This window comes from Myotis yumanensis, unplaced genomic scaffold (assembly GCF_028538775.1).
Source record: "Myotis yumanensis isolate MYYU_CA2020_CCGP unplaced genomic scaffold, mMyoYum1.0.hap1 SCAF_1, whole genome shotgun sequence".
In the NCBI taxonomy this organism is placed as follows: Eukaryota; Metazoa; Chordata; class Mammalia; order Chiroptera; family Vespertilionidae; genus Myotis; species Myotis yumanensis.
In genome coordinates, this window is record NW_027223752.1 from 135874418 (window position 1) to 135892499 (window position 18082).

Here is an 18082-nt window from a genome sequence, read left to right on the forward strand (position 1 = left end):
CCAAGTAAATATGTTTTAAAATTGTTTCACTTACATGCTATCTTTCATTGATCTGGTGAAATTAAAAACATTTTGTATAATAGACACAGGTTTATCCTTCTAGCTATCATCAGGTGCTATAAACTTTCAGAAAGTATTTATTTACAGATAAATAGTTGGAACAGAATGGGAAATGCCCAAACACCCCAAATATATGTAAGACCTTAGAAATTGATACTGGTGACATTTCATGTTTGTAGAAAAAGGTCAATTAAAAATGGTGGACATTTTATGTTAAGTATTGGGGGGAAAATAGCTAGATTAAAATAAATTTCCAATTAAAAATTTTAAATATAGAAAGTGAGAAAAGTACCAGAAGAAAGCACAAAGGTTTATTTATGCATTTTTAAAAAAATGTTGACCAAGACTTCAAGAGCAAGATTTCAGGAGGTTGATTGAGCAATATAAAAAATTCAAACCCTCTGTGTATTTGAAAATAATATTATCAAAATCAAAGAAAATGTGCTTGCAAAATATTTGCAATGTATGTGTATCAGAGGAAAAAGTATGCCTTCCTTTTACAGAGAAGCCTTTAAAATCAACAAGAAAAAACTCTAATTTGAAAGTGGACAAAGTGCTTTTTGCATAAGTATAAGTGACCAGCAGACAAAGGAAAAAATATTTAGTGTTCCTGGTAAGAAAAGGAATAAGTTAAAAGAGGAGTTAAATAATATTTTCCATCCACAAAATTTGTGAAGTTGACCAGCGATTGTCTTTATATTGCTACTTCAAATTTAAGTTGCTTTTGATTTTGAAATAGGGAATTTGATGCTGAGTACCACACTTAACATATGTATTCTCTATACCCATCAATTCTCTTTATACTAAAATATCATTATGAAATAATTAGATAAATTACACAATTTGTTTTACTCAGCACTTCTTAAAATAGCAGTGTATTAATAAGAAAGACTCAGCTTGGTTATACATACAAACAGACTATGATCTTCTGTTATGGAAAAATATGTGCAAAATGTGATAAAATTTATTTCTGAGCATTTGTATTATAAACTAGAGGCCCGGTGCACAAAAATTTGTGCACTTGGGGGGTCCCTCAGCCAGGCCTGTGCCCTCTTACAGTCTGGGACACCTCGGGGGATGATCACCTGCTGGCTTAGGCCCGCTCCTGGGGAGATTTGGCCTAAGCTGGCAATCAGACATCCCTCTAGCAGCCCAGGAGCCCTCAGGGGATGTCCATTTGCCAGTGGAGAGCAAGCCTAAGCTGCAGTCAGACATCCTTAGTGCTTCTGAGGAGGCAGGAGAGGCTCCCACCATCACCACTGTACTGGCAGCTGGCAACCTGGCTTGTGGCTGAGCAGAGCTCACCCCTGTGGGAGCGCACTGACCACCAGGGGGCAGCTCCTGCATTGAGCATCTGCCCCCTGGTGGTCAGTGTGTGTCATAGTGAACAGTCATTCCCAGTTGTTCTGCTTTTAGGGTTAATTTGCATATTACCCTTTTATTATATAGGATGAACATTTCCTTTAATGAACATATACAGACATTCTAGTAAATATTATGAATTGATTTCTCACTTTCTGTTTTTTGGACATTTTTTTGAGATTTGGTATCTTCTGACAACTATTGGCCTCTTCAGAAGTAAAGGGAATATTTTTATGTTTATTTGATGTTTACTGTTGACACTGTTACAGATGTCCCCCATTTCACCCCCTTAGTGCCCTTCCACCCAGCCCCCTTCAGCCTTCACACATTGCTGTCTTTGTCCATGGGCTGTGCACATATGCACATATGTTCTCTGGCTAATCTCTTCCAGTTCCCCCACCCCTTCCCTCTGAGATCTGTCAGTCTGGCCCATGTATCCATGCCTCTTCTCCAATTTTGTTTGTCATTTTATTTTGTTTGTTAGATTCCACATGCAAGTGAGATCATATGGTATTTGTCTTTCTCTGACTGGCTTATTTCATTTACCATAATAACCTCCAGATCCATCCATGCTGTGGCAAAGGGTATAAGAGCTCCTTTTTTACAGCAGCGTAGTATTCCATGGTGTAAATGTACTACATCTTTTTCATCTACTTATCTACTGATGGGCATTTGAGTTGTTTTTCACCTATGCCTGTAAGCACATCATATGTGTTTTACTTCATATAGCTTTATTACATATAATATGTAAATGATTATAGATAAATATTTTTAGTTGTGTGGTTATAAAAATGAAACATTCAAAATAGTGCCCTGACTAGTATGGCTCAGTTGGTGGGAGCATCGGCTGGTACCCCTCCTGTACACTGAAAGGTCTCAGGTTCTTCTCAAGTCAAGACTCCTATCCAGGTTTCTGGTTTGATCACTGCTTGGGTGGGTGCCTATGGGAGGCAACCAATTGATGCTTCTCCTTCACCTCGGTGTTTTGCTCACTCTCTCCCTCTCCTTCCCTCTCTCTCTCAAATCAATTAAAACTAATTTTTAAAAAACATTTAAACATGTTCTTTTTGTTTTATTGTTGACAGTATTACAGACTTCTCCCATTTTTTTCCTTTTTTGTCCTCCCTCCACCCAAACCCCACCCCACCAGGCAACTTTCCCATATTATTGTCTGTGTCCATGGGTTATGCATATACGTTCTTTGGTTGATCTTTTCCTGTCCTCCCACTACCACCCTGATATCTGTTGATCTATTCCATGCATCCAAAGCTCTGGATATATTTTGTTCATCAGTATGTTTTCTTCATTAGATTACACATATAAGTGAGATCATGTGATGTTTTTCTTTCTCTAACTGGGTCTTTTTCTTTAAAAAAGTAATAAAACAGAAAATATAGGAGAACCATGGCCTGTGGGGATCGGCCAAAACAGGCAGTCCAACACCACCTGCCACTCCTGCCTGCCACTTTGGCTCATCCCAGCCCACTGCACTTGCCCCCACCGCTGTTCCTGCTGCTCTGCTGCAGTCTCCGGGCTGTGGCGGCCAGCCATAAGCCCTGTATCTGGCGCCTGTCCATCAGCTGAGCCACACTCCCTCTGTGGGAGCACACTGACAACCATGGGCAGCTTCTGTGTTCAGTCTCTGCCCCCTGGTGGTCAGTTCACATCATATTTACTGATCGAGCACTTGCATAGGCTTTTATGTTTATACTAGAGGCCAGCGCACAAAATTGAGTGTGCCTGCCCACTCATTTGCGCTCCACTAATCGACACCCCCCACACATGTGTGAACCTCACTGTGCCCGCCTCACTGCGCCCACCTTTCCACAACCACCCGCCCACCACCCCGCCATCTGCTGGCCACCAGCTTTGCTGTGATCAGAGCTTGTGGGTTGTGGGGGAGGGACTGAGAGATGCTCCATGCACCTCCTGGTGACTGGTCATTTGGTCATTACGGCATGAAGGCATTATGTCCACTGGCCTTTTTATAATATAGAATAATGGCCCAGGGCATGAAATTCGTGCACATTAAAAGGGAATTAATTAGAGGAAATATTTTAATATTGCTATTTGCCCTTTCTCTATAAAAGAAGTATCAGAGCTGAAAGAAAATTAGTAAAGTGTATATGAAAATCTTCCTCCTCTCAGAGTCTGGAGAACACCACGGGACCCAGAGTCAAGTTCCCAGCCACCCGCTGCACCTCGAAATCGAACGAGACCCAGACCCAGCAGAACCTAGCCCCATTGGGCAAGATCCAGCCCCAGCCAGCCCCACCACCATCAATCCTCGCCGGGTGGGGAGGAGGGGGGCGCAGCTTCAGGTCCCTTGGCCTGGCACCAGGGCAGGGGGCATGGCCTGAGATCACCCATCTACCTCCACCAGGTGGGTGGCGCAGCCTCAGGTCCCCACCCCGACTCAGCACCATGCAGCCCCAGGTCCCTGCTGATCGCTCATTACGGCTTGTTATGGGAACCCTGCCTTTGCTGTGGGCATAGCCATCTTGTGATGGCCTGATGGAGTGAGGGTCAATTTGCGTATTATCTCTTTATTATATATAGGACTAGAGGCATGAAATTCGTGCATGAGGGGTTCCCTCAGCCCCACCTGTACCCTCTCCAATCTGAGACCCCTCTGGGGATGTCCGACTGCCGGTTTAGGCTTGTGGGATCAGGCCTAAACTGGCACGGATCAAGCCTAAACCATCAGTAGGACATCCTTCTCACAATGCGGGACCCCTGGCTACTAACCGCTCACCTGCCTGCCTGCCTGATTGCCCCTAACCACCTCTGCCTGCCTATCTGATGGCCCTTCACTGCTCTCCCCTGCAGGCCTGATCACCCCTTACTTCTCTCCTCTGACAGCCTGATCATCCCTAACTACTCTCCTCTGCTTGCCTGATCACCCCTAACCACCTCTGCCTCAGCCCCCACCGCCATGGCTTTGTCTGGAAGACATCTGGAAGGACATCAAAAGATGTCTGGTCTATCTGGTCTAGTTAACATATTACCCTTTTATTAGTATAGATGATAATATTCCATTGTGTAGGTATACCACTGGTTTTTAATCCATTCATCTGCTGCTGGGCACTTAGGCTGTTTCCAAATTTTAGCTATTATAAATTGTGCTGCTATGAACATAGGGGTGCGTATATTCTTTCTGATTGGTGTTTCTTATTTCTGGTGATATTTTCCTAGAAGTGGGATTGCTGGGTCAAATGGAAGTTCCATTTTTAATTTTTTGAGGAAACTCCATACTGTTTTCCACAGTGGCTGCACCAGTCTGCACTCCCACCACAGCAGTGTACAAGGATTCCTTTTTCTCCACATCCTCACCAGCACTTGTTGTTTATTGATTTGTTGATGATAGTCATTCTGACAGGTGTGAGATGGTACCTGGTTGTCATTTTAATTTGCTTCTCTCGGGTGATTAGTGACTTAGAGCATCTTTACATATGTCTCTTGGCCTTCTGTAAGACATTCTGAATTTAAAATTGGATTCCAATGTCAGAGATGTTAAAGTGAGAGAATATAAGCATTTTAGAATAATTGAAATTCTGTGTTCTTTCTAATCTTTAAAACACATATGCAAAGTAGGTATAATGATATCAGTTTGCTAATTGACATGTTGTCTTTGTAAAGTGGCGGTAATAGTAATAATGATACTAATATCACAATTATTAAGCTGTTTTTTATGTGCAAGTTAATGTAGTAAACACTTTGCATAGATTCTCATTAAAACAAACAGCGGTGTCCTGTGAGATTCCTATTATTTTTATCCCCATTTTGTTGATGAGGAAATTGAGGCCCAGAAAGGCCAAGTGACAGCTAATAAGTGACAATTAAAACAGGATCAGAACCAAGTTGAGCTGAATTCCCAGGTCATCCTCTCCGTATTCAAATAGGCTTTTCCTTCACTAATGTGGTGAGTAACAAAAACTAATAAAAATTGTACTGTCTCCAGAAGAAAATTAAATATTTGCTTTGAAGGCATAGAGAGAAATGTTTACAATTATGTGGATATTATATGCTTTCATCTGGTGTCCTCTAATTCTCTAAGCAGTCCTCTCACTTTCATAGGACTGCTTTGCATGTGGCCTGTGGCAAGGGCCATCCGAGAGTGGTGAGACTGCTAACACGCAGACATTGCCTATTGAACCTCTGTGACATTGACAACAAAACAGCTCTCATTCACGTATGTATTAGCCAACTATGTCAACATGAGGGGGGTTTAATTTAATTACTTAGAATAAAAATGAGTTTGTCTCATTTAACTAGAAGCCATTGGTGAAACTTGTGGAATGTTTACTTTGAATTCCTAGAACTTTTAATCTATTTCTTGGCATAATACTGACAGGCTATACAATATGACCAAGAGGAATGTGCAACCATTCTTCTAGACCATGGTGCCAATCCAAATGTAATGGACATCCATGGCAACACTCCTCTTCACTATGCTGTCCTTGGCAACAATACAGCTATAGTGGAAAAGCTACTTTCCTGTATGGCAAATATGGAAGCAAGAAATAAGGTATAGACCAAGTAACTTTATTTACAAAATACTTGAAATACATGTTTTTCCTTTAGTTTCAAGCCTTTTAAAAATTATATGTTCTATTAATTTTAAAGAGAAAGGAAAGGAGAGGGAGAGAGATAGAAACATCAATGATGTGGAAGAATTATCCATTGGCAGCCTCTTGCCCATCCCATCTGGGGATTCAGCCCACAAACTGGACATGTGCCCTGACCTCCTGGTTCTAGGGTCAGCACTCAACCACTGAGCCACACCAGCCAGGCACAAGGACTTTCTTTCTCCTTCCTTCCTTCCTTCCTTCCTTCCTTCCTTCCTTCCTTCCTTCCTTCCTTCCTTCCTTCCTTCCTTCCTTTCACACAAAGATTTTCTTTCTCACATACATACACTGAATACAAGAGATCAGGCCCTATCACCATGGAGACACTCCAAAGCCCAATCAGGGAGGGCTGGAGAAATGTAGTGTCCATGGAAGGGGCAAAGCTCTGCCTCCCAGCTACCCTTCCACTCCAGAAGGAAGAACTTCCTGTTAGTGCCTTGGAGTGGGAGATGGGCTCAGAGCCCACTAAGGCTGAAGGCCTGGGGGAGTGAAGTGATGCTGGGGCCTGGCTGCTGTGCTGGCAAGGGCTTAGGAAATGGTGCTGCTGGGGATGGGTGGGAGGAGGAGGCCTAGTCCCCAGCAAGGGGAGCTGGGTGAGTGCAAGAGGGAAGAGGAAGCCCCAGTCCACAGGCAACAAAATAACAACAGGATACCACGATAGGAACACAGATTCTGGGAACCCGTACTGTAAATGTTGGAAGTGAGATTTGGAGAAGGATGCTGCAGTTAATCTGTTGAAGAGGAAGTGCAGGGCATTTTAAAGGGAAGAACAGCAGTGACTGCACAGGGGTGAGAAGATAGGGGATCCTTTTATTTATTTTTCCTCCTCACCAGAGTATTTCCAATCCTCCATTGATTTTAGAGAAAGTGGAAGGGAGGGAAGGATGAGGGGTGAGAGAGAGAAACATTAATGTGTGGGTACCTCTTGCATAGGCCCAGACCAGGGCTGGGGACCAAATCTGCAACCCAGGTACAATCTTTTGAATGGGAATCAAACCTGGACCCTTCCATGGGCAGACCAATGCTCTAACCAGTGAGAACACCAGCCAGGGCAAAAGGGGCTACTTTTTATTTACTTTCTATATTATATGTGTAAGTTCAGAGGATCTTTTATAAGTTTTAATGTTCAGTTTATATTTATATAATTTAATAAATTATAAACTGTTTTTCTGTTTATACAGGATGACTTCACACCACTTTCACTTGCTAAATATGAAAACAAAGAGAAAATGGTGGAGATTTTAGTAACTAGAGCTTCAAAAACCAATCACATGGAAAGGTACAATTGCTCATTCCTTGTTTTATATTTGGAGGGTACATTTATTAAAGCTGGGGCCAGTGAAACAATGAAGGGCTGAGTTGGAACTATTCTAAGCTGTCAGAGAGACTGAAATAAAGCTGCAGGAAAAGACCAGACTTTCTCCTTTGTTACCAGACCTGCCCCCCAAGGACACTAGAACATCTTTGTTCAGGTAATGGAAGGTCCCATGTCGCCTTTCCCAGAGAAGTAGGCAGCAGCCTGCCTGAGACTCCATAACTGAGGTTGGCCCCTCAAAGGATCTCTTTGCCATAAGAATGAAACATTCCCTAGTGAGTTTAATTTACCTCAGGTTTCAAAATATTTTAAATTATGCCTCACATGGAAGCCAGTTAGAAATCTCTGATTCAAGAGTAGGTTATTGGTCCTTACAATTGTTAAGGCCCCATAATGACTCATCAGTATCCATTAGTGACAGGTAGGATTCTGTCATCCAACCCAGTTGGGTGTGGACAGGGATATTAAGCATCATTCTCATAAAGATCTGCTGGTTCACAGTGTGAGTAGATAGGGAAGGGATAGTAGTGGTCCAGGCCACATCCTGACTTCTATTAGTTTTCTGTGGTCGACATGATTCACAACAAAAATAAGGGAGCATTGTGTTATCGGACTTCATGAGGTAATGTGTTTATACATACATTTAGTTGCAAGTTATATAGTAGCTAAAAAACCCTGAATTATAAACCCCAAAGAAAGAATAGGTAATAACCAAAATCCTATATAATAAAAACCTAATATGCTAAGTGTCTGGTTGTCTGGTCATCCATTCAACCAATAAAAGCATAATGTGTTAATGATATGCTAAGGCTGCTCAACTGTTCACTGTGATGTGCACTGATCACCAGAGGGCAGATGCTCCAACTGGTAGGTTAGCTTGCTGCTGGGGTCCAGCCAATTGGGACTGAGCGAGATGGGCCAGACATGCCCTGGAGCTCTTCTGTGGTCCCTCCCTGGCTGGCCAACCTCCTGCTTCCCTCCCCAGCTCCAATTGTGCACCAGTGGGGTCCCTCTGCCTGGCCTGCACCCTCCCTCAATCCAGGACCCCTCAGTGGGGCACATTGACTATCAAGTAGTTCCATCCTATATAATAAAATGCTAATAGGCAAGTCAACCAAATGGCAGAATGACCAATTGCTATGACGCACACTGACCACCAGTGGGCAGAAACTTAACACAGGAGCTTCCCCCTGGTAGTCATTGCACTCCCACAGGAGGAGTGTCACTCAGCCAGAAGCCCTGAGATGGCCTCATGACTACCAAGCACAGAGGCAGTGGCGGGAGCCTTTACCACCACCGCTGCAGCACTAAGGATGTCTGACTGCCGGCTTGAGGGCAGGCCTAAGCCGGCAGTTGGACATCCCCCGAGGGCTCCTGGACTGTGAGAGGGCACAGGCCAAGCTGAGGGACTTCCCTGCCTCGAGTGCACGAATTTTGTACACCGGGCCTCTAGTTAATATTTTCTGAGAACTGCAACATTTGAATGTTAGAAACTATGAAAAACCCACATTGGGATTTCATTTGGATTCTAAATTAGTTTCAAAAAATAAAGCTCATGATGAGAGTTTTCCTTTGCCTTGCTGTTTCTCCAAGCATCTCTTTTTGCTGTATTATGTCATTTAATTCTCCAAAAAACCTTCAAAAGTAAGGTAGTAAAACTATTATTTTGTAGAGGAGGACCTTGAGCCATAGAAAAGTGACTTGTTTGAGAAAAAATAGCTGTTGGTTATAGAACAGGGATGTCTGAGTTCAAGAGACTTGCCATTATGTCAAGTTAACTCTAGTTAATTCACCAAACTATGTTACCCTCAAATCCTGACTGTTTCGTGCTTTTAAAAAAAAAATTACATGCTTCATAAGAAGTTTGTAGAACTTACAAGTTTGAAGTGTATAGTAGAATTAAAGTTTTAATATTGACTCTGATGTTATCTGAAATATTCTAAGAATTTACAATATTAGGGAAATATTTTTATGTGTGTATTGACATAGTAATATTATTTATAACCTTTTTTTTAATTGATAGTGAACAACAACTACCTTCGAAATATAAAGAAGAAAGACCTATAAGATCTTCTGACGGTAGCAATCTTGGTAAGACTTCTGATAGTGAATTACTCTTGGTTGTCCTACCATGGATGAATTAAGAGTAAGTTTTGCTAATGAAAGAGCAATAAAAGAAAACCCACAAATAATGTGTAAGTTGCATGTATAGTTTTTCTTAATCTCTTTCTTAATAGAATAGTATTCGGTATTTTTAAAACAGTTAATTATAGGTAATTTTAATACCTGGGGCAACAGTGAAAAGAGGTTCATTTATTTAGTCCTTAACCCTAAAATCCTATATGATATCTTTATGTAAAAAAGAAAAATGACTTTAAGTTACGTTGTTGTATGTTTCCTCTATATTCATTTTGTAACTAATTGGACTTGTTTTAAAAATGAATCTTTTGTTTAGTTTTTACAGCCAGTAGATTACATTTAGTAAATGAAAACCTGTTTTTTCATAGTGATTTGTCTGACTAAAAAAGTCACTAAAACTGGGAACTCAACAATATTTTCCTGGTACCACAAACAAATGGCAAAAAATAAGAACTACAGAACTTAGTTGAACTACAACGCTCAATGAGATTGTTTTTCTTGATTTCAGAGAGGAAGGACAAGGAAGAGGCATAGGATCATCAATGATGAGAGAGAATCATTGATCAGCTGCCTCCTGCACACCCCACACTGGGGATCGAGCCTGCAAAGGGAGCCTGTGCCCTGACTGTGAATCAAACTTTGATCTCCAGTTTCATAGGTCAATGATCAACCACTGAGCTGTGCTGTCAGGGCCCAATGAGGTTATTTTTCAAAGATACCTACCGACAGCACAGAAGTCAGAAAGGCCAAACCTGTTGAGAATCATGGAGTATTTCATATATAATGCCAACAAGATCTCACTGTTATCACCTTTATTCCTCAAATGTCAAGACAGAATGAGATATGATGATTCAGTAGAACAAGATGTTTCCTTCTGTTTGTTGGATAATTGTCAGGACATTGTCATTTCTTAGAACAAGATACTCTGTTACCATTGATCAGAAGGTAATCATAATAAGTATTCAAATAACCCAATTCAGGACTCCTACAAATTACAATAAAAGTACAAAAGTGTTTCACAATGACAAAAATGCCATAGTGCTACCCAGATGTGGCTCCTAGTTCATTGTGCAATCGGAAATGTATGAGGACACCTTGGACTCGGTAGACCTTTATCAGAGGACTTGTGTAGGCCGGTTTTGCAACTTTTAGGAAATACAAGGATGAAATGGTGTTTTGACCCTGAAGTTTCTCATAATATGAGAGCGCTGTCCCTGGTTTATTTCTGTTTTTTGTGTGTTTTTTTTTCAGCAGAATTTTCAATTTTTTCCCAAAATCTAATTATTAATTTACTTACTGGTCTACTATTTAACTCTCAGGTGCCTTTTAGGTACTGAATGACATTCTTATGTTGCAGAATTGAAATATTTTAAAAACACAGTCCCTGCCCTCTAAGAATTTGTTAATGTCATTGTCATTCCTATTACTTACTATACTTTATTCAGTGCTTACCAGGTGGTAGAATGCACTAGGACTTTATAATTATCATTTATTTTATTGATGTGAAGTATGTGCCAGCCACTTTAAGTCCATGATGAGAATTAGAGTTTTAAAAATGTGGGTTAGGCCTTGGCCCTGTAGGTCAGTCCTTAAAGCATTGTTACCAATATGCCAAAGTTGTGGGTTTCATCCCTGGTCATGCTACATACCAGAACCAACCAATGAATGCATAAATAAGTGGAACAATAAGTTGAAGTTCTCTCCTTTTCTCTCTCTAATCAATGTTTTTAAGTAGTTAAAAATCAAATAAAAATAAAGGTGTGCTTGCACGCCCAAGTCTTTCTCCGTTTCTTTTCCCACAGGGATGTATCTCCCAAACTCTGAGGGACCCCAGGAGGCTTACAACCAGAGCAACAATGGTCAGTGGCAATTTATCCCGGGCAAACCCTATAAACCTGTCCCCAAGACCCTCTTTTGTCTGACTACTTAGTGAGCCTAGGCTAATTTCTCCATCCCTTTCTTGTTTCACTATCCCCAACTTTAATAAATGTCCTCTAAAATTCACACACACACACTATAAAAATTAAAAAAATTAAAATCTGGGTGGGATTTAAAGTAAGCATGCAGATGGAGGAGAAGTTTGCCAGGTAAAGGGGCAGAAAGGTTATGTTTGGCAGGGGGAACAGGTATTGCAATTACACGTTAGGCAGCAGGAACAGCAGGGTAAGAGCTAAGATGCACACGTGAAGTTTATGGGATTCATGAGCAGTACCGTTTCAATGTGAAAATGTGCACTACGGGAATGGTTGGGAATGAGGTGAGTGCTTAGCTAAGGCAGGCTTATGAAAGTCCTTAGTACTACAGAAAGGACTAGATCTTATCTTGTAGATCTTGGGAACTTATCAGATAGAATGCTGTTAGCTTCAGATAATAGGTGGCCTAATTAAGAGGCTGAAACAATAGGAACCAGGATTGTTTTGGTGGCTCAGTGATGACATAAGGATCCCAGGTGTTGTCCCTTATTCAGCTGTGAGGTTGTCAGTGTTTATGTCTGCTTTCCTGGTCAGTAATTGGCTATGGCTCCAAAGCATCCTATTCTCACATGGCAATATGTGAAGGCCAAAGCACTGCTTTGTTCATTTTTAATTTTTTTAAAAATCTACTTGGTACACAATATATTACTTTCAGGTGTATGACATAGTGGTTTGACGTTCACATATCTTATGCTGGGTTCACAGTGAAAAGTCTAGTAACCATCTGTCACCGAGCAAAGTTATTTCAATAATTAACACATTCTCTGTGCTGTGGACTAGATCCCAGTGGATTACATATTTTATAACTGGAAGTTTTTACTTCTTATTCATATTCTTTATTTCATCCCTCTCCTCAACTATCCTCTGGCAACCATCAGTTTGTCCTCTGTAGCTACAGGGTGTGTTTCTGTTTTGTTTGTTTTGTTGTTTTAGATTGCACAGGTAAGTGAGATCAAACAGTACTTGTCTTTCTTTATCTTATTTCACTTAGCATAACATCCTTTTGGTCGATGCATGTTGTCCTAAATGGAAAGATTTCATTCTTTTTTATGTCTGAGGATACATGTATATACACACATATATAATCTTATATACATATAATATATATATACTGCACCTTCTTTATTCATTTATCTATGGAAAAACATCTATGCTGCTTCCATATCCTGGCTATTGTAAATCCTGCTGCAGTGAATATGGGTGTGAATATCTTTTCAAATTCGTGTTCATGTTTCTGTTGGATACATATCCCGAAGTGGAATGGCAGTTCTATTTCCAATTTTTTGAGGAGTGTCCATGCTGCTTTCCACAGTGACTGTACCAATTTACAATCACTTGAACAGTGCATGAGGCTTTCTCTTTTCTCCATATTCTCGCCAAAACTTGTTAGTTATTCATATTTTGATGACAGCCATTTTGAGAGGAGTGAGCTGGTACTTCATTAAGGCTTTCATCTGCATATCCCTGGTTAGTGATGTTGAGATATGTGCTTTCTTTAACTTAAAAAAATAAAACAACAAACAGACTGTCAAACTACAGCAGGAAGACCTGGGAGGGTTGGAGAGGGAGGGGGTAAGAGATCAACCGAAGGACTTGTATGCGTGCGTATAAGCATAACCAATGGACACAAGACACTGCGGGGTAGGGGAGGCTGGGGAAAGTCAAGGGGGGGGAAAAAGGAGACATATGTAATACTCTTTGTAATACTTTAAGCAATAAAACAAATTTTGAAAAAAGAATAATAACCGAGATTGAAATGTAATTGAACTCTTTATGTGATTAAAAATGTTTTGACAAATTAGTTTACACATCAAAAAAAATATGGTTTTATTGATATTTAGTGAGAGAGGATAGGAAAGGGAGAGAGAGATGGAAATAGCAATGAGAACCATCACATTGATCTGATGCCTACTGCCCACCCCTTCTGGGTATCAAGCTTGCAACCCATGTGGCCTGACCAGGAATAGAACCAGCGACCTCTTGGTGCATGGGACAATGCTCAAGCCTCTGAACCACACTGGCCTGGCCTATGTGTTTCCTGTAAATAGGGAGAAAATGGACAGACTTTCAGTTGACTTCCTCTAGCAGTGGTTCTCAACCTTCCTAATGCCAAGACCCTTTAATACAGTTCCTCATGTTGTGGTGACCCCCAACCATAAAATTATTTTTGTTGCTACTTCATAACTGTAATTTCTCTACTGTTATGAATCATAATGTAAATATCTGATATGTGGGATGTGTTTTCATTGTTACAAATTGAACATAATTAAAGCATAGTGATTAATCACAAAAACAATATATAATTATATATGTGTTTTCCGATGGTCTAAGGCCACCCTTGTGAAAGGATTGTTCGACCCCAAAGGGGTCGCAACCCACAGGTTGAGAACCACTTTAGAGTGAAGTTTTATAGGCCTGAGTTACATCACATGCTCATTCCTAAACCAGTTATTGGTAAACTAGGTACTGTGATGAGCTTAGTATAATCATTTCCCTTTTTGGAGCTGGGGAGACACCACCTTCTTTGTGTATCAGGACAGTAAATGTCCAAATACAGTTGTGGTTGTCCAGCAAGAATGAAGACTGACGTAGGAAGCCAGCAGTGTTTACTGCAGGGATTCATGGGAGTTTTGAGCGGAAGAGGAACAAGATGAGATTTGATTATGGCCCTCTGGTTGTGATAGGACGGAGGGATCAGCAGGCTTTTTCTGTAAAGGGCCTGATTTTAGGCCATGTGGTCTGACATGTCTACTCAAGTCTGCCACTGTGGTGTGAGGGCAGTCCTAGAGAGTCTGTAAGTGAACAGGCATGGCTGTGTTCCAGTGAGACTTTATTTGTAAAACCAGATGGCAGCTTGTATTTGGCCTTGGGCCCTCCTTTGCTGACTGACCCCTCATGTAGTGGGTACATAGAAGGAAACCACATAAAGAAACGTGGAGACAAGGGAAGCTTTTGCCTCCTTGAACTAGCATCAGTCCATTATGAAGTTTTTACCCATCCATGCAGAAATGAGTCAGGAAACTATATTTACTCCATTTGAAATGTTAGTTTTTTTCTAGGTCTATGTCTTTCTCACTTTTTCTGCTTAAAAAAATCTTATTAATTTAATATGGAACAATAATAGTTGGTGGTATTTCCCTCCCTATGAAAGCCATTTCTTAAGAGCCCATGTTTGACGGGCAGTTGACAGTGGCAAAATAAGTGGAGACAGTAGGAGGCTAAGTTCATATGATTTCCTGGTGATTGCATGCAAAAAGTGGTGAGGAGAAAGAAATCTAAGGTGACTGATAAGTTTCCAGGTAGTGCACTGGCATTTAGGTCGGACATGAAGACTAGGACTTTTTCATATGAGCAAGAAAGAGCAACAGTTCAACTGGAAAGAGCAGTAAGTTCCCATACATGTTGAGTTTGATGGAATATCCATGGATATCCCTACATTTTGGATACAATTTCTTTACTTTGACTTGGCCTGCCAATAACTGCCTTAAACAGGTGAACCATGATTTTAGTTTTATTATAAATTAGGAACAAGTTAGGGAAGAATTCTGTAAGCACAAGGATACTATTATACTAATATGACAATTATTGTTTTTCTGTAGTTATCACAGTTACTTGATTGATTCATAACTATTCTAAAAAGGAATTAAGCCCTGTTTAGTTGAAGAAAATTGTCAGTGTGATGTTTTCCTTTTCTTGAGCGGAACTTCCATGTTATAGAACATGTTGCCAATCATTAGAGCTCTGTATTTTCTATTCTGCGTAAATAGGGTTGTTGCTTGTTTCACATTGTTTTCTGACATCATTGTTTTATTTATCCCTTTCTATGCCTTTCTTCCAATAGCTGAAGATCTACAGGGATCTCCAAAACAAGCACTGAGCAAAACAAAATCAAAGACAGGTATTCTGTGCAATCAGCTTCTGACTGTAATTATATATAACACCTCAAATCAAATAATAACAATTTCACATAATGCAATTTTGTTAAAGATCCTAAACCATAACCTAAGTTTGCTTATTCACTAGAGAGATTTATAGGACTCAGCATATAGTCGTGCTCATACCTGAGATTTATTACAGTGAAAGACCAAAGTAAAACCAGCAAAGAGAAAAGGTTTGCCTGTGACAAAGGGTGGAGGAAACCAGGCACAAGCTTCCAAGAGTCCTCTCCCTGTGGAGTTAGCAGGAGGTCTTCATTACTCCAGGGTCAAATTCTGACAACACACGTGAACTGTCATCTACCAGTCCGGTTAGACTCAGTGCCAAGGTTTTTATGTCATGCTAACCACATAGGCATCTTCCCCATAGCATGTACCAAAATTCCAGATTTCCAAAAGGAAAGCCAGTGTTCAACGTGAACACCATAGGTTGTACAAAATGTTTAGGCACAGGGAGCCTCTATTATCAGTTTGGAAAATGTGAGAACCCTGATCGGATTCAGATTTTCAGACACCAACTGAAGGCTATGCGTTTAAGCAGGACTTTCTAAGGATAGTAGACTTGAGCCTGCTGCATGAAATGTTTCTGCACAGCAGGTATAGCCCTGACTGAATCTTTGGCGCTCACCTACAATTTTATTTTAAAAGCAAGTAATATAACATGGTATTAGTTTCAGTCGCATCATCCATAATTGCCTGCAATGCTGATTACATTTGTGACTCTCGGTGAGTATTTAACAGGTATTTGTACATAAGTTACTAGTGCAATATTAGGGAATGATAAACGTTTCTTTTTATCCAATTACCGTTTCAAGATAATTTTTAGATAAAATCAGCATAATAATTTCTGATTTAAAATTAGAATATAAAGTGTCTTTTAATTACAAATAAAAAATCACTTTTTGTTTGTGTTGCACTAAATCCCCATTTATAATTATCAAGTAAGATTGGTATACTTACCAATTATTTTCTTGTCCTAGTTTACAATTAAGATTATTGGCTTTATTTACGTCTTTCCATATGCTTCACTCAATTTGGGATAATACCCATATTCTGATCTTTATGTTAATTTCTAAGGTGACTGTGTCTTCAAAATAGCATTAATATGTTGATATATATTAATAGCAGATTCAGCGGATACATTTTTTAAAGAAAAATTAATAAGCCTTATTTTTTGAGCTGTTTTAGATGCACAGCAACATTGAGCTGAATGTACAGAGTTCCCATCAACCCCAAAGCCCCTACACACACAGCCTCGCTCATTTTTTATTTCCTGCACCAAAGTATATTTATTACAACAGATGGACGTGCATTGACACATCAGTATCAACGAAAGCCCATAGTTTACCTGAAGATTCACTCTTGGTGTTGTACATTCTATGGGTTTTGACAAATGTATGATGGCACATATCCACCATCAAGAGTATCGTATAGAATTGTTTCATTATCCTAAAAATTCTCCCTGCTCTGCTTATTCATTCCTACCTCCTCCCTAACCCTTGGAAACCACTGAATTTTTTTTTTTTTTTTTACTGTCTCCATAGTTGTGTATTTTCCTGAGTGTTGTATAGCAGAAATTATGCAGTGGATATCTTTTTGAGTGTTTAAAAAATTAAAATGCTAAGGTAATTGGATGTAGTGATCCAAGATGTTCTTTGAACTTTGTCGTTTGTTGTTGTTGTTCATCAGCATAGGCTATGATGACATATGCGGTACAAGCTGAAAGAGAATGATTTCTGTAGGCATTTGCCACCTAATGTTGAGGGTTGAGAAAAATGACCTCACGCTCTACTGCAGAGCACTAACTGTCTGGACCACCCTGCTCTATGAGCTGGGACAGATATACTGTAGCAATGGAAGGAAATAGTCTCATGGGTTCTACTTTATCAAATTGGACTCACAAAGTCTCTCTTACTTACCTTGCAACTAGAGTCTCGATGCATGAAATTGGTGCAATGGATCCGGCTCCCACCGTTTTGGAGGCTGCCTCGGCCCCCGCCTGCCACAACAACAGCCTCTGCCTCAGCCACTGCTGCCAGGGCTTCATCCGGAAGGTCATCTGGAAGTACGTCTGGATGTCCAGTCTAATTAGCATAATACACTTTTATTATTATAGAATGGAAATGGGGCCAGAAAGAGTCTGCTTCCTATGTTTTGCTGTGCTGGAATGTGTAGTGTCTAGTGACCAAGCTTCCTTTTGATGGAGTGTTCCATCCTAAACTGGCTGTATTCACTGAGAGCTGGAGAGGTCATACTGTGCTACGCAAAGTAATGTAACTGCTCCTAAGGGAAGGAGTCCAGAAAACTAATGCTATTTAAGTTTGACATTGTTATTCTATGACTAGAGGCCCCGTGCACATATTCATGCACAGGAGGAGTCCCTTTGGGTGGCCTGTGGGGATCGGGCTGAAACCCGCAGTCCAACTCTGCCTGTAGCTCTTACCTGCCACCCCCGCTCATCCTGCCCCACTGTGCCGGCCGTGGGCTGGTGCCCATTTAGTCCCTATCCAGAGAGGCTCGTACGCCAGCAGCAGTGCTTGCCACCCCTGAGCCCTGCATCTGGCGCCCTCCTGAGTGGAGTGGCCTCCAGGATTGGGTCGAAACCGCCTCTCCAACATCCCCCAAGGGGTCCCAGATTATGAGAGGGTGAGGCCAGGCCAAGAGACCCCA

The 18082-nt window shown here is 40.8% G+C and overlaps 1 protein-coding gene across 1 annotated transcript in view; it reads left to right on the plus strand.

The window, feature by feature from the left end:
- Nucleotides 1-3791: 3791 nt before the first annotated feature.
- Nucleotides 3792-18082, plus strand: part of LOC139021688 (ankyrin repeat domain-containing protein 26-like) — an 83168-nt gene continuing 68877 nt past the window's right edge. The window contains exons 1-8 of the mRNA XM_070432167.1: nt 3792-3805; nt 5500-5614; nt 5777-5950; nt 7232-7329; nt 9389-9456; nt 11307-11363; nt 15319-15375; nt 17343-17477. Of these exons, the coding sequence (XP_070288268.1) occupies nt 5843-5950; nt 7232-7329; nt 9389-9456; nt 11307-11363; nt 15319-15375; nt 17343-17477 (523 nt within the window). The 5' untranslated portion in view covers nt 3792-3805; nt 5500-5614; nt 5777-5842. The remainder of the gene's footprint in view (nt 3806-5499; nt 5615-5776; nt 5951-7231; nt 7330-9388; nt 9457-11306; nt 11364-15318; nt 15376-17342; nt 17478-18082) is intronic.